The sequence below is a fragment of the Mastomys coucha genome, unplaced genomic scaffold, assembly GCF_008632895.1.
Source record: "Mastomys coucha isolate ucsf_1 unplaced genomic scaffold, UCSF_Mcou_1 pScaffold21, whole genome shotgun sequence".
Lineage (NCBI taxonomy): Eukaryota > Metazoa > Chordata > Mammalia > Rodentia > Muridae > Mastomys > Mastomys coucha.
The window spans coordinates 718969-731986 of record NW_022196904.1 but is presented as its reverse complement, the minus strand read 5'-3'; the positions used below and the strand labels follow the sequence as shown (position 1 = coordinate 731986).

General features: G+C 45.0%; 1 protein-coding gene across 2 annotated transcripts in view; it reads left to right on the top strand.

Moving 5' to 3' along the window:
- The window catches only part of Oscar (osteoclast associated Ig-like receptor), a 5442-nt gene extending 1263 nt beyond the window's left edge, over nucleotides 1-4179 (top strand). Inside the window, exons 3-5 of one of the 2 annotated variants that reach the window (XM_031385069.1) lie at nucleotides 2869-3168; nucleotides 3418-3699; nucleotides 3860-4179. In XM_031385069.1, the coding sequence (XP_031240929.1) occupies nucleotides 2869-3168; nucleotides 3418-3699; nucleotides 3860-4011 (734 nt within the window). In that variant the 3' untranslated portion in view covers nucleotides 4012-4179. The remainder of the gene's footprint in view (nucleotides 1-2868; nucleotides 3169-3417; nucleotides 3700-3859) is intronic. The other variant, XM_031385070.1, reaches the window with a different exon arrangement.
- Nucleotides 4180-13018: the final 8839 nt, after the last annotated feature.

Here is a 13018-nt window from a genome sequence, read left to right as displayed (position 1 = left end):
CCTGGAACTCACTCTGTAGACTAGGCTGGCCTCAGACTCAGAAATCCGCCTGCCTCTGCCTCCCAAGTGCTAGGATTAAAGGTGAGCACCACCACCGCCCGACAAACTAGGGGTCTTGAAGCCTCCATTTCCTTAGGTAAATTGGCTGCAGTGAGGATTTAATGTAATTATATAGGTAAACTATAGGCTTAGATCCTGGCATATTTCAGGGCTCCAGACATAGGAATTCCTCAATGCCAATTATACCAGCTTCTCTTACTGGAGCCCACTTTCCCCAAAAGGGAGGTCCCCCACCCCATGGTTTCTTCTCATGTTTTCTGATGGAGGAGATATTTGTTTTCTCTTCACTTTTCTACCACTATACTTCAATTTTGAGTGAGAGTCACTGGGAAGCCATTCATATCTGAGGTATCAGTTAATTTAGTTTAATGTACATGAGTGTTTTGCCTGCATGCATATATGTACACCACATGCACATCTAGTGCTTGCAGAAGGCAGAAGGATCCTCTGAACCTGGAGGTACAGTTGGTTGTGAGCCATCATGTGGTGCTAAGAATCCTACCCCAATTTTTTGCAAGGGCAACAAGTACTTTTATCTGCTAAACCATTTCTCCTAATTTTAAATCTATTTAAATGGTAAACCTAATGGGTACTCATGGTTATAAAGACTCGGTCATTACCAAAAGGTGCAACAGTCTTCCTCTTCCCCTTCCCGTGTTCCTGAATCCTACCAAAAGCTTTCCAAGCATTCATACACATCATGCACTTACACACTTCCTCCTTTTCTTACCAGATCAAAATTAGTATTTCATGATTCATTCTGTTCTGTCTTAAGTGGTTAAACTTATGTTCTGTCTTAGAGATATTTCCCAGTTATTTAATACTTATTTTTCCTTTTTAAATTTATTTACAAAGGACTGGTGAGATGGCTCAGTGGTTAAGGGCACCGACTGCTCTTCCAAAGGTCCTGAGTTCAAATCCCAGAAACCACATGGTGGCTCACAACCACCCGTAATGAGACCTGACGCCCTCTTCTGGTGTGTCTAAAGACAGTTTCAGTGTCCTTAATATATAATAATAAATAAATTTTTTGTTGTTGTTGTTTTTCAAGACAGGGTTTCTTTGTATAGCCCTAGCTATTCTGGAATTCCCTCTGTAGACCAGGCTGGTCTCGAACTCAGAAATCCACCTGCCTTTGCCTCCCAAGTGCTGGGATTAAAGGCATGCACCACCACCACCCAGCAATAAATAAATCTTTAAAAATATATATTTATAAATAAGAATTGCCTATGGTGCTAGGCAGTGATGGTATGCACCTTTAATCCCAACACTAGGAAGATAGAGGCAAGAAGATTTCTTTGAGTTCAAGGCCAGCCTGGTCTACATAATGAGAGCTTGCTTTAAAAACAAACATACAAACACAACCCAAAACAACAACCAATCCGTGGCAGTGCAAGCCTTTAATTCCAGCACTAGTGAGGCAGAGACAGATGGATCACTGAGTCCAAGGTCAACCTGCTCTACAGAGCAAGTTCCAAGACAGTCAGGGCTACTTAGAGAAGTCCTGTTTCAACAAACAAACAAACAAGAATTTGCCTATTAGGAAGCAATGGAAGTATTGGGTCATTGACTATGTTATGGTTTTGTTGTTTGGCGGTGTACTAGGAATGGATTGAAACAATGGTCATGTACATAGTGGGCTAGTGCTCTCACTGAGCAACACTTCAGTCCCTCACTGAGGCATTCTAGGCAAGTGCTCTACCACTGAGCCTCGACCCAGCCCTCACTGGGGAATGGTTACAGGGACATCACTACACCTGGTATTCTAGTCCATCACCTGTGTCTGTGTAGAAGTAGATGGGCATGAGTGCAGGTGCACGCAGAGGCCAGAGGTATCAAGACCCCCCTGGAACTGGAATTACAAGTAGTTATGAGTTGCCCAATATGGGTGCTAGAAGCCAGTCCTAGGTCCTCTGCAAAAGCAGTAAATACTCTTAACTGTAAAGTCATCTTCAGCCCCCTATCCTCTGACCTGTTAAGCACTCACCTTTCAACATTGTTAGATTAAAAATTAAGTTGAGCTTGTTCAAACCATAGCAATAATTATTGACATGTTGCAAACTATAACTGCTTCTATCAAGGTGTGGTGCTACAGATCTGCCATCTTAGCACTCGGAAAGCTGAGGCAGAAAGAATAATTTCAAGTTTGAAGCCAGCCTGCACCATTAACGGGCTTGAGGACAATATGCATTACCTAGAGAGGCTTTGTTTCAAAAAACAAAAGAGTAACAGTACGTTAAAACAACGTAACCATTTCTGGTAAGGCATTTTGAAACTATGCCTTAACATTGTGGAGAAGGGGTTGGGGATGTAGCTTGGTTCGTAGATTGGTTTTCTAGTAGGCTCCAGTTCAGCATAGGTGGGAAGGAGAGGTGGTGGTCCTGATGGTGGCACAGGTTTATAATACAGGAGGATCAGGGGGCATAGACTTATAATCAGAATCCAAGATCATACTCTACATAGCAAGTTCAAGGCTGGGCAAGGGAGCACAAGACCTTGTCTCAAAAAACAGACAAACAAACAAACAAAACAGAGGAGGTTCGAGTCTCTATCTTAGTGGTAGAGTGAGTGATTATCCATAATGCATAAGGCCCTGGATTGAATCCTTAGCACAAATAAATAACTATGGGAAAAAGCTCAAAGTTAAGAGTACTACTCCTGTGATTGTCAGCTTGTCTGGGCCACCCGTGATTGTATTCCAGGCCCTCCCCTTCTTTATAGAGATTCATGGTGTCCGACTCCTGCTTAACCTCCTAGGCCTTCTGGGTTGGAGGGTCATAAGGATCCAAGCAGTCTTTCTTTATTAAGCGCCCCTAGCCTCCTACCCCCAGCCGTGGCTGGGAGCTCATCCTGCTGCAGTCGTGACTCCTGGGATAAACGTGACCTTGAGTTGCCGTGCACCCCAACCTGCCTGGCGGTTTGCACTCTTCAAAAGTGGCCTTGTCACCCCTCTGTTCCTCCGGGATGTGTCTATTGAGCTGGCTGAGTTTTTCCTGGAAGAAGTGACTCCGGCCCAGGGGGGCAGTTATCACTGCCGCTACCGCAAGACAGACTGGGGGCCAGGTGTCTGGTCTCAGCCCAGTAATGTCCTGGAACTGCTGGTAACAGGTGAGGTCCGGGAAGAAATGGGAGAAGGGCACAGGAGTGAGATGAAGGAGGGTAAGGAGAGGGTAGAAAAGGAAGGCAAGGAGAGAGGCGATAGGGAGGTACATTGAGAAATTCTCGAACTTACTGAGGGAAGGAGAGGAAGGTGAGTTTGGGGGATGGGAAGGGAGGCAGAAGAGAAGGGAGGAGGAGGACGACGACGATTAGGAACAGATAGTTCAGCCTATCTAAGACCTTGCCTGTGTTCCACAGATCAGCTACCCAGACCATCCCTGGTGGCACTGCCTGGGCCTGTGGTGGCCCCAGGAGCCAATGTAAGCCTGCGCTGTGGAAGCCGAATACCGGGCATGAGTTTTGCACTGTACCGTGTGGGCGTGGCAACCCCTTTGCAGTATATTGACTCTGTGCAGCCCTGGGCTGACTTCCTTTTGATCGGCACAAACGCACCTGGCACCTACTGTTGCTATTACCACACACCTTCTGCCCCCTATGTGCTATCACAGCGCAGCCAGCCACTGGTCATCAGTTACGAAGGTAAGATGCTCTGGCTCTCCTCCTTCAGACCCAGGGGACCGGGGGACATCAACTCCATTAAACTTAGAGACAACTCCATGTGTGTGTCAGAAACACAGAAAAAGCACCAAGACTCTGGGATAAGGAACCAACACCCTGTCTCCCTCTTTCTGGCTCACAGGTTCTGGCTCCTTGGACTATACTCGGGGAAACCTCATCCGTTTGGGGCTGGCAGGAATGGTCCTCATCTGCTTGGGCATCATAGTTACTTTTGATTGGCACAGCAGGAGCTCTGCCTTTGGTAGTCTCCTGCCCCAGCAAGACTGGGTGTAGGCCTGTGGGATGAGAAGAGACTGCCTGGAGATGGACAGAGAAGCTGGGATTCTTGGTGACCAGCTCCTCTGGAACATGCTAGGCCTCCAGACTCCACTAGTTTAATCGTTCTTCACCACATTATTAGGCTTGTTGAAGGATGAAAGGAAGTGACTGGCCTGTGGTAAATGATGTTCAGTTAATGTTAGTGACTTTATCCTCCCTTGAAAACCTCTATATCCGTCATGTGCCTTATTTTCTGCCCCTCACCTCTCCTTTCTTCTTCTTTCTGGCTATGTTGGGATCATAGGTTCATGCTACCACACCCAGCAAAAATTTAAAATTACATATTTTAAGAGTGATACTCATGCTTCAGCATGAGTGTAGAGGTGAAAAGACAACTTCCAGGAATTGACTTTTCTTTCTTTCTTTCTTTCTTTTTTTTTTTTCCGGTTCTTCGAGACAGGGTTTCTCTGTATAGCCCTGGCTGTCCTGGAACTCACTATGTAGACCAGGCTGGCCTCGAACTCAGAAATCCACCTGCCTCTGCCTTCCAAGTGCCGGGATTAAAGGCGTGCGCCACCACCGCCCCGTTTAGGAATTGATTTTCTCTGTCCACCCTGTAGGTCCCAGGTTTGAACTCAGGCTGTCAGGCTTACCCACTGAGCCACCTGGCTGAGTCCTAGAAATTTACCTTTTTTTAACCTATATGAGTGTTTTGCCTGTATTCATGGTATCACTTTTAGGCCTCACTCCCCAAGGAAGCCAGAAGAAGGCATCTGATCTCTTGGAATTAGAGTTACAGATGGCTGTGAGCCACCCTGTAGCTAGGAGCCCCAACCCAGGTCCCCTGGAACAGTAGCCAGTACTCTTAACTGCTAAACCATCTCTCCAGGTCCCTGAATCTATAGGATTAAAGGACTCAATCTCTCTTCTCTGCCAGTGTTTTGGGGGGTTTGTTTGGTTGGTTGTTTTTTAGGTCAATTTTTTAGTATTGAACCCAGGTCCTTCTACATGCTAGGCAAGTACTTTACCCCTATGCTACAACCCCGTCTCCCTGGTAATTTTTTAAAAATTAATAATTAATTTTTGGTGTTTTGGAAACAGTGTTATTCTGTAACTTAAGATGACTTGAACTTGAATAAATGTTCCTGCCTTGGCCTCTTGAATACCAGAATTACAGAATTACATGGTACTCAGCTGGAAATCTTTTTTTTTTTTTTTGAAGGGTGTTTACTATACTGGAATTTACAATGAGGTTGTACTGTTTATTATGCACATAAAACTCTTATACTGGATTAGGACTCATGGGGCTATGTTGGTCCAGTCCTGACCTGACTGAGAATCTTCAGAAGTGAAGACACATCGGTTACTTTTGTATCACTTCCACCAGACACCTGACAGAAAGAAAGCAAGAAGTGTTCATCTGGGGCTCTGGTTTCAGAGGATTCTGTCCCAGTCACTTGGCTCCATGTTTCTGGGCTGCTCATGAAGTAGAACCATATGGCCAAGAAGCTTCTTCATGACAGACAGGAAGCAGAAGCTCCATCATTTCCTTCATGACGTCTTCCTTGATTGACAACCAAACGCTTTCTAACGCCTCTTCCCACCTTATCCCAAAACAGACCAAACAGAGACGGAACAGAGCTCCTACCTCAACTACAGGAGCATTTACAAGCTCCACTGGATCCATCATTATATTACCTCCAATGGGGATCCGTTCCCAGGGCAACAGTAAGCAGAGCTCGCATAGTAGAACTTTGACCTGGAAACTGGCTAACTTGGTCTGCTTCCCACTAGGATCTTGGCTGCCCTCACCATTGTAAAAATAACACAAACCGTTCTTGCAACCTGTTCTCTCAACTTGTTATGTCTCTTACCTACCAAGCATGGCTGCCTTCCAGTATCTCCTGACTTTATTAATTTAACTTTTCTCTTTTATCTGACTAAACAATGCTTGGCACAAAAATCTGGAAGCAATTCCTACCACTACTATTCCTGCTGACTTCGGGTTCAGTTCTAGTGGAATGCATACCCAATCCTGCTTTTCTAATTCTCTACCTGCTCCTCTTCTCATATTACTTAATGAAGATTCAGTTTTGTGGAGGTTGTTTGTTTGGTTTGCTTTTTTGAAACAGAGTTTCTCTGTGTAGCCCTTGCTTTTCTTGGTACTTACTCTGTAGACCAGGCTGTCTTTGAAATCACAGAGATCTGTCTGCCTCTGTCTCCCAGGTGCTGGGATTAAAGGTGTGCACCACCATACCCAGCTTCCATAAACAATATACAAAACTTCCAGTTTTGAAAAATCCCAGCTCTGCTACCCTGGGTAAACCTTCTGAGTTTTCATCTGTGAAATGACAAATCATGTCAGGTCTGGTGAGAATTAAATGACACATATTCCCAACACTTGAAAAAAAAAGACAGAAAATTAATTGCTCACACCCCTTCTCCTTCCTACCTTCCTCCCCATTCCTGCTCCTTTTCTTCCTTCTTTTAAAAATATATTAATATTTATTTTTGGACAGGGGCAGAGTAAGGACAACCCTATAGATAAACTTTCTGCATGTGGAGGCTGAAGTGGTATCTCTGGGATTAATTACCACATTTGTAGAGGATTTAAGTTCAGTTCCCAGCATCCATGTTAAGTAGCTCATATTACCTGTAATTCCAGCTCCAAGGAATCAGTGCCTCTTGCCTCAACTGGTACCTGTATGTACATACATGAATTTTTTTTTTCTTTTGGTTTTTCGAGACAGGGTTTCTCTGTGTAGTCCTGGCTGTCCTGGAACTCACTTTGTAGGCCAGGCTAGCCTCGAACTCAGAAATCTGCCTGTCTCTGCCTCCCAAGTGCTGGGATTAAAGGCATGCACCATTATTGCCCTGCATGATTTTTTTAAAAAAAGATTTATTTATTTACTTTATGTATATGAGAACGCTGTAGGTGTACAGATGGTTGTGAGCCTTCATCTTGTTGGGAATTGACTTTAGGACCTCTGCTCACTCCAGTCAACCTGGGCTTGCTCTGGCCCAAAGATTTATTTATTATTATAAATATGTACACTGTTGCTGTCTTCAGACACACCAGAAGAGGGCATCAGATCCCATTATGGGTTGTGAGCCACCATGTGGTTGCTGGGATTTGAACTCAAGACCTTCAGAAAAGCAGTCAGTGCTTTTACCTGCTAAGCCATCTCACCAGCCCATGTATATATATGATTAAAAATAATAAAAACAAATCTTAAAAAAACAAATCATATATATATATATATATATTATGTGTGTGTAAAACCAAGTTATACACATATATACATACATACAGACATATATATGTATATGTAATGAGTATGTTCATGTTTTATGATCTAAAGTTTACTTGTAAATGCAGCATCATGGTTTTTTTTTTAAAGATTTATTTATTTATTTTATGTATATGAGTACACTGTAGCTGTACTAATAGTTGTGAGCCTTCATCTGGTTGTTGGGAGTTGACTTTTAGGACCTCTGCTCTCTCCAGTCGGCCCCGCTCATTCCGGTAGACCCCGCTTGCTCTGGCTCAAAGATTTATTATAAATAAGTACACTGTAGCTGTCTTCAGAGACACCAGAGAGGATGTCAGATCCCATTACAGGTGGTTGTGAGCCACCATGTGGTTGCTGGAATTTGAACTCAGGACCTTTGGAAGAGCAATCAGTGCTTTTACCTGCTGAGCCATCTCACCAGCCCATCATGGTTTATCTTATTTAAAATGTTACACATGGGACTGGAGAGATGGCTCAGTGTAAGAGCACAAACTGCTCTTACAGAGGACCCAAGTTTAGTTCTAGGCACCCACACCTAGTAGCTTACAGATGCCTGTAACCTCAGCTCAAGGAAAAAATTACTAGAATTCAAAAGAAAAAACCCAGGACAGGCAAGCTATAAATCTGAGCAGCTGCTCAGAGGAAAATGGAGAAGAGAAAGCAGGTCATGCTGTTTGAATTAAATCATCATGGAGGTTGGCTACACAGGGGGAAGGGGAGCTTTAGAGGGGAAGCAAGCCCAAAGCACCAGGGAAAGCATACTTAAGTGCTAGTTTAGGAAAAAGACAGAGTAGAAAGAGTCAGACACTCAGAGGGTGGGCAGACCCAGCTGAACCTCAGAGGAGCTTATAGGGTCTCTGTGGGAGCAAGAATTCTGGAAAGGCAGAATGCACAAATCGCATTAAAGGGTTAATCATTATTCCTATTCCTTTAAGGTGGACCCACCCTCCTCAGGGGTGGACCCTTGGCTGGAGTGATTGACCTGCTCAATTAGAGTGCCTCTTAAGGGAGATGATCTACCACAGGTCTCCACCCAGTGGTAGATTCGTTCTTCACTGTCACACCACAGCACGTAACGTGGAGGTCAGAGTAGAACTTTGGGGAGTTGATTTTCTCCATCAACTAAGTAGATACCACAGATAGACTTCATGGTACCGGTGGCAAACACCTGTCTTAGTTACTGTTCTATTGTGAAGAGATATGATGATCATAGCAAATCTTATGAAAAGAAGCTCTTAATCGGAGGGTTTGCTTACAATTTCAGAGGGTTAGTCCATTATCATTAATAAGTTTTTCTGAAGACAAAATGAGCCAGTTCAAGCCAAATCAAGAGTATAAAGCCAGAATTATTGAGAGACAGCTCTTGGGTAAGTTAACCAATCTCACAGATGAAGATCAATGGAGTCAAAAGCCTGGGCTAAAGTAAGGGGGGTTTATGGGTCTCAGGCATGGGGTGATGATGTGTGGGCTAGGAGCTGGGATTGTATACCCAGGGTATATTACTGTATAAGGTAAAAAGCTGAGACCCTGAGCAGGCACTCATGGATGGGTTGCTGGAAATGAGGAGACAGGTAAAGAGGATGTGTTAGCCTGGAGTTTTCTCCTTGTAGGTGGGTTGGGGGAAGAAGAAGAGCAAACAGGGTTTCTTACAGGAGATGAGCCTGGGGTTCTTCCCAAACAATCATCCCAGTGGGGAGAATAGCAGTGTACATAGAAAAGCAGTAGCCAAAAGCTACATCCACACAGAGTGAGACATTAGGCCTGGTCTGGGCTTTGTGAAATTTCCAAGCCTAGGCCCAGGAGATATACTTCCTCCAACAAAATCACATCTACTCCAACAAGGTCACACCTCCTAATCCTTATCCTTCTTAAATAGTTCCATTCCCAGGCGACTAATCATCCAAATATATGAGCTTGTGGGGGACATTTTGTTTGGTTGGTTGTTTGGTTGGTTTTTCTAGGTAGGGTTTCTCTGCATAGCTCTGAATGTCCTGGAACTCACTCTGTAGACCAGGCTGGCCTCGAGCTCAGAAATCTGCCTGCCTCTGCCTCCCAAGTGCTGGGATTAAAGGCCTGTGCCACCACCGCCTGGCTGTGGGGGACATTTTTATTCAACTCACCATAGCACCTTTACCCTCACTGAACCACTTTGAAAGGTCCCAGGATGGCCCTTTTGTGAGCCTGTTTCAATGGGTTAGAAGCTAGAGAGTAGAGCCAAAAATTTCATGGTTGTGTTTTTTTGTCTTAGTTAGAGTTTCTATTGCTGCAATGAAACACCATGACCAGAATCAATTTGGGAAGAAAAATATTTATTTCACTCACACTTTCCATATAACAGTTCATCACCACAAGCAATAAAGGCAGGAACTCAAGCAGGGAAGGAACCTGGAGCCAGGAGCTGATGCAGAGACTTATTGGCTTGCTCCTCATGGCTGTGTGTGAGACAAGACCGAAGCCACATTGTTACTAAGTCTCAGTGCTTTACAAGAATAGTTTCTGTCTTCTAAGCCTAACTATCCTGCAAGCCATGTTTCTCAACCTGTGCTGAACTGGTAACCCTGTGGTGTGTACCCACCCCTTTGCCTTGCCTCCTGTACACCTGTGATATATGATTGCCCTTTTGCCTTATGAAAATGTGCTTTCCCAGTTACCTTGGTGATGCCCCTTCCACCCGATGTATTCTTGCTCTTATTTATCTATCCCACAGGCGGCCTTGAGCTCTGAGTCCCCGACTCTTCTGTCCAAGTACTAACATCTAACAATAGAGACCTCAAAAGCCAGTGAGGGGCTGCTTTCTGAAATCACAACTTGGGAGAAGCAGCCAGCTGGCCGGTTTAAAAGCTTGCTAAATTGGACAGCTGTGGAAATGTTTTCTTTTTAGGTCTAACACTTGCTCACCCTGCTTTCTTCTGGAACCCAGGTATAACACCACCACAATGGACTGGGCCTTCGCCCATCAATCACTAATTAAGAAAATGTCCTACAGCTGGATGGTGGTGGCACACGCCTTTAATCCCAGCACTTGGGAGACAGACTCAGGTGAATAGATGAATTCGAGGCTAGTCTGGTCTAGAGATTTGAGTTCCAGGACAGCCAGAGCTGTACAGACAAAACCTGTCCTGAAAAACAAAACAAAACAAACACACAAAAACAAAAACAAGAAAACCAAAGCTCTACAGGCTGGCCTACAGCCTGATCTTATGGAAGCATTTTCTTAATTGAAGTTTGCTCCTTTCAAATAACTTTAGTTTGTGTCAAGTTGATATAAACCTATCCAGCTCATGTTTAGGTAAGGTATTATAGACTGTGAGGTGTTTTTTGTTTTTGTCTTAAGACAGAGTATCTCTCTACAGTTCTGGCTTTCCTGGAACTCACTTTGTAGACCAGGTGGACGATGAGCTAGCTCACAGAGATTGCCTGCTTCTGCTGGGATTAAAGGTACTACCACCACACCTGGCTTGGGTTTATGCGGTTTCACAGCCTCCTTTCTCTTCTGGAAGGATGGGTGTGCATCACACAGAAACCATAAATTGAACACAATGTGGAGGATAAATCTCAACCTGTCTCCAGCTGCAGAGCCGTAGTGAAAGCAATTAACTCTGCTTTGGGGGCTGGTGTGAAATTATCCATAAGTGGCCTCAGAACCTTTGACCTCTGTGTGACTTACTGCCAGATACTCTGAGAGTATCCGTACTGGCTGTTTTTGTGTGTCAACTTGAAACAGGCTGAAGTTATCACAGAGAAGAGAGCTTCAGTTGGGGGAAGTGCCTCCATGATATCCAGCTGTGGGGCATTTTCTCAATTAGTGATCAAGGGGGTAGGGCCCCTTGTGGGTGGTGCCATCCCTGGGCTGGAAGTCTTGGGTTCTATAAGAGAGCAGGCTGAGCAAGCCAGGAGAGGCAAGCCAGTAAGGAACATCCGTCCATGGTCTCTGCGTCAGCTCCTGCTTCCTGACCTGCTTGAGTCCCAGTCCTGACTTCCTTTGTGATAAACAGCAATGTGGAAGTAAGCCGAATAAACCCTTTCCTCCCCAACTTGCTTCATGGTCATGATGTTTGTGCAGGAATAGAAACTCTGACTAAGACAGTATCTGCCTTCATAAAACTGCATCATCTGTGAACCAGGCCGCCTCAGGCTGGACAAGCGGAGGGGAGGCTGAGGGAGGGGTGCGGTGCTAGCGGATAGCAGGCAGTATACTGGTTATTTCACTAGCCTGCTCTCAGGGACCTAGTAATTGCTTGTCTTGACTTGCCTGCAGCCAGGTGTGATAGGTGTGTGCTTCCAGACAAAAGGACCGCTGGCCAACCCAGCCCCCACTCTCTGCACCGCTGGCCACCCCAGCCCCCACTCTCTGCTCCCGGCCATTTTCTCTCTTTCTTTCTGTCCTCAGTGCCCCCATCTCCCTCTCTGCCCACCTTTTCTCTGCCCTTATGGCTCTGCTCCCATCTGTAGCCAGATGTATAACCTAGGTCCTTACCCCTCCTGCTTCTCCGATAAACCCCTTTCATACCAGGTCTGTTGCATGGTGTAACAGCTACCCACCCCACCCACCCCCAAAACCAAACCCAGCTGGACACACTCCCCATCCCTCCCCTGGGAGGGAATGTTTCTGGTAGCAGGAAACTGGCATAGAACAGTCAATGGAATTTAAAGTTTGGCTTGGCTTCTCTGTAAGTGCTGGGGACTCTGTTCTCCGAGACCCAGTAGAAGGTCCTTCCTTTCATTCAGAATTTTGAGGACGTGGTAAGGTATGGAAAATGTCATACTCTGAGGATGGCAGCCACAGCTGTGAGGCTGTGTGAGTGCTATGAGACAAGGGTCAAGCCGTGCCTCACCAGGTTAAATGACTTAGCAAGATAAATGACTGGTTCCTAGGACATTAGGACATCTAAGGCAGTGGGTCAGATCATAACCCGTGGGTCAGATCCTTTAACAGGGCTCACCCAAGACCACCTGCATATTGGATATTTACATTATGGTTCATAACAGTAGAAAATTACAAAACGAAGTAACAACAAAAATAATTTTATGGTCACTGTATTTTTTGGTTTTTCGAGACAGGGTTTCTCTGTGTAGCCCTGGCTGTCCTGGAACTCACTCTGTAGACCAGGCTGGCCTCAAACTCAGAAATCTGCCTGTCTCTCCCAAGTGCCGGGATTAAAGGCGTGCGCCACCACCGCCCTGCCAATGGTCACTGTATTTTAATTTTTAGGAACTGTATTAAAGGATTATAGCATTAGGAAGGTTGAAACCACTACGTTAGGTCATTCAAGGATTGTACATAAAGACAAAGAACACAGTGGCCTATATGGCTTGAGGTCCTCAAAGGGAAGGAAATCTCTTTCCCCACTGTGTTGTTGATGGTTTAGGAACGAAGTCAGGGACAGCCGTCCTCTTGTGTAGGTTTGGCATGCACGTGAAGTCTTTGGCTGGAGCCTGAGCTTCCCTTGCAAGTTAGAGGATATTTTCACTTCCAAGTGTTCCTTACTTTGCAGATTAGACATGGCTCCAGAAGAGGCTTAGATAGCCTGATGGCCCTTAGGTCCTCCACTCATTTTGTAGTATACATTCAACTTATTTTTTTTAATTTAAGGAGTAGTTATTATTTATTACTAGTGAGTGTGTGTGTGTGTGTGTGCGTGAACATGCCAAATCACATGTGGAAGTCAGAGGACAACTGTGTGGACCCAGTTTTCTCCTTTCTTCTTCTTCTTCTTCTTCTTTTTTTT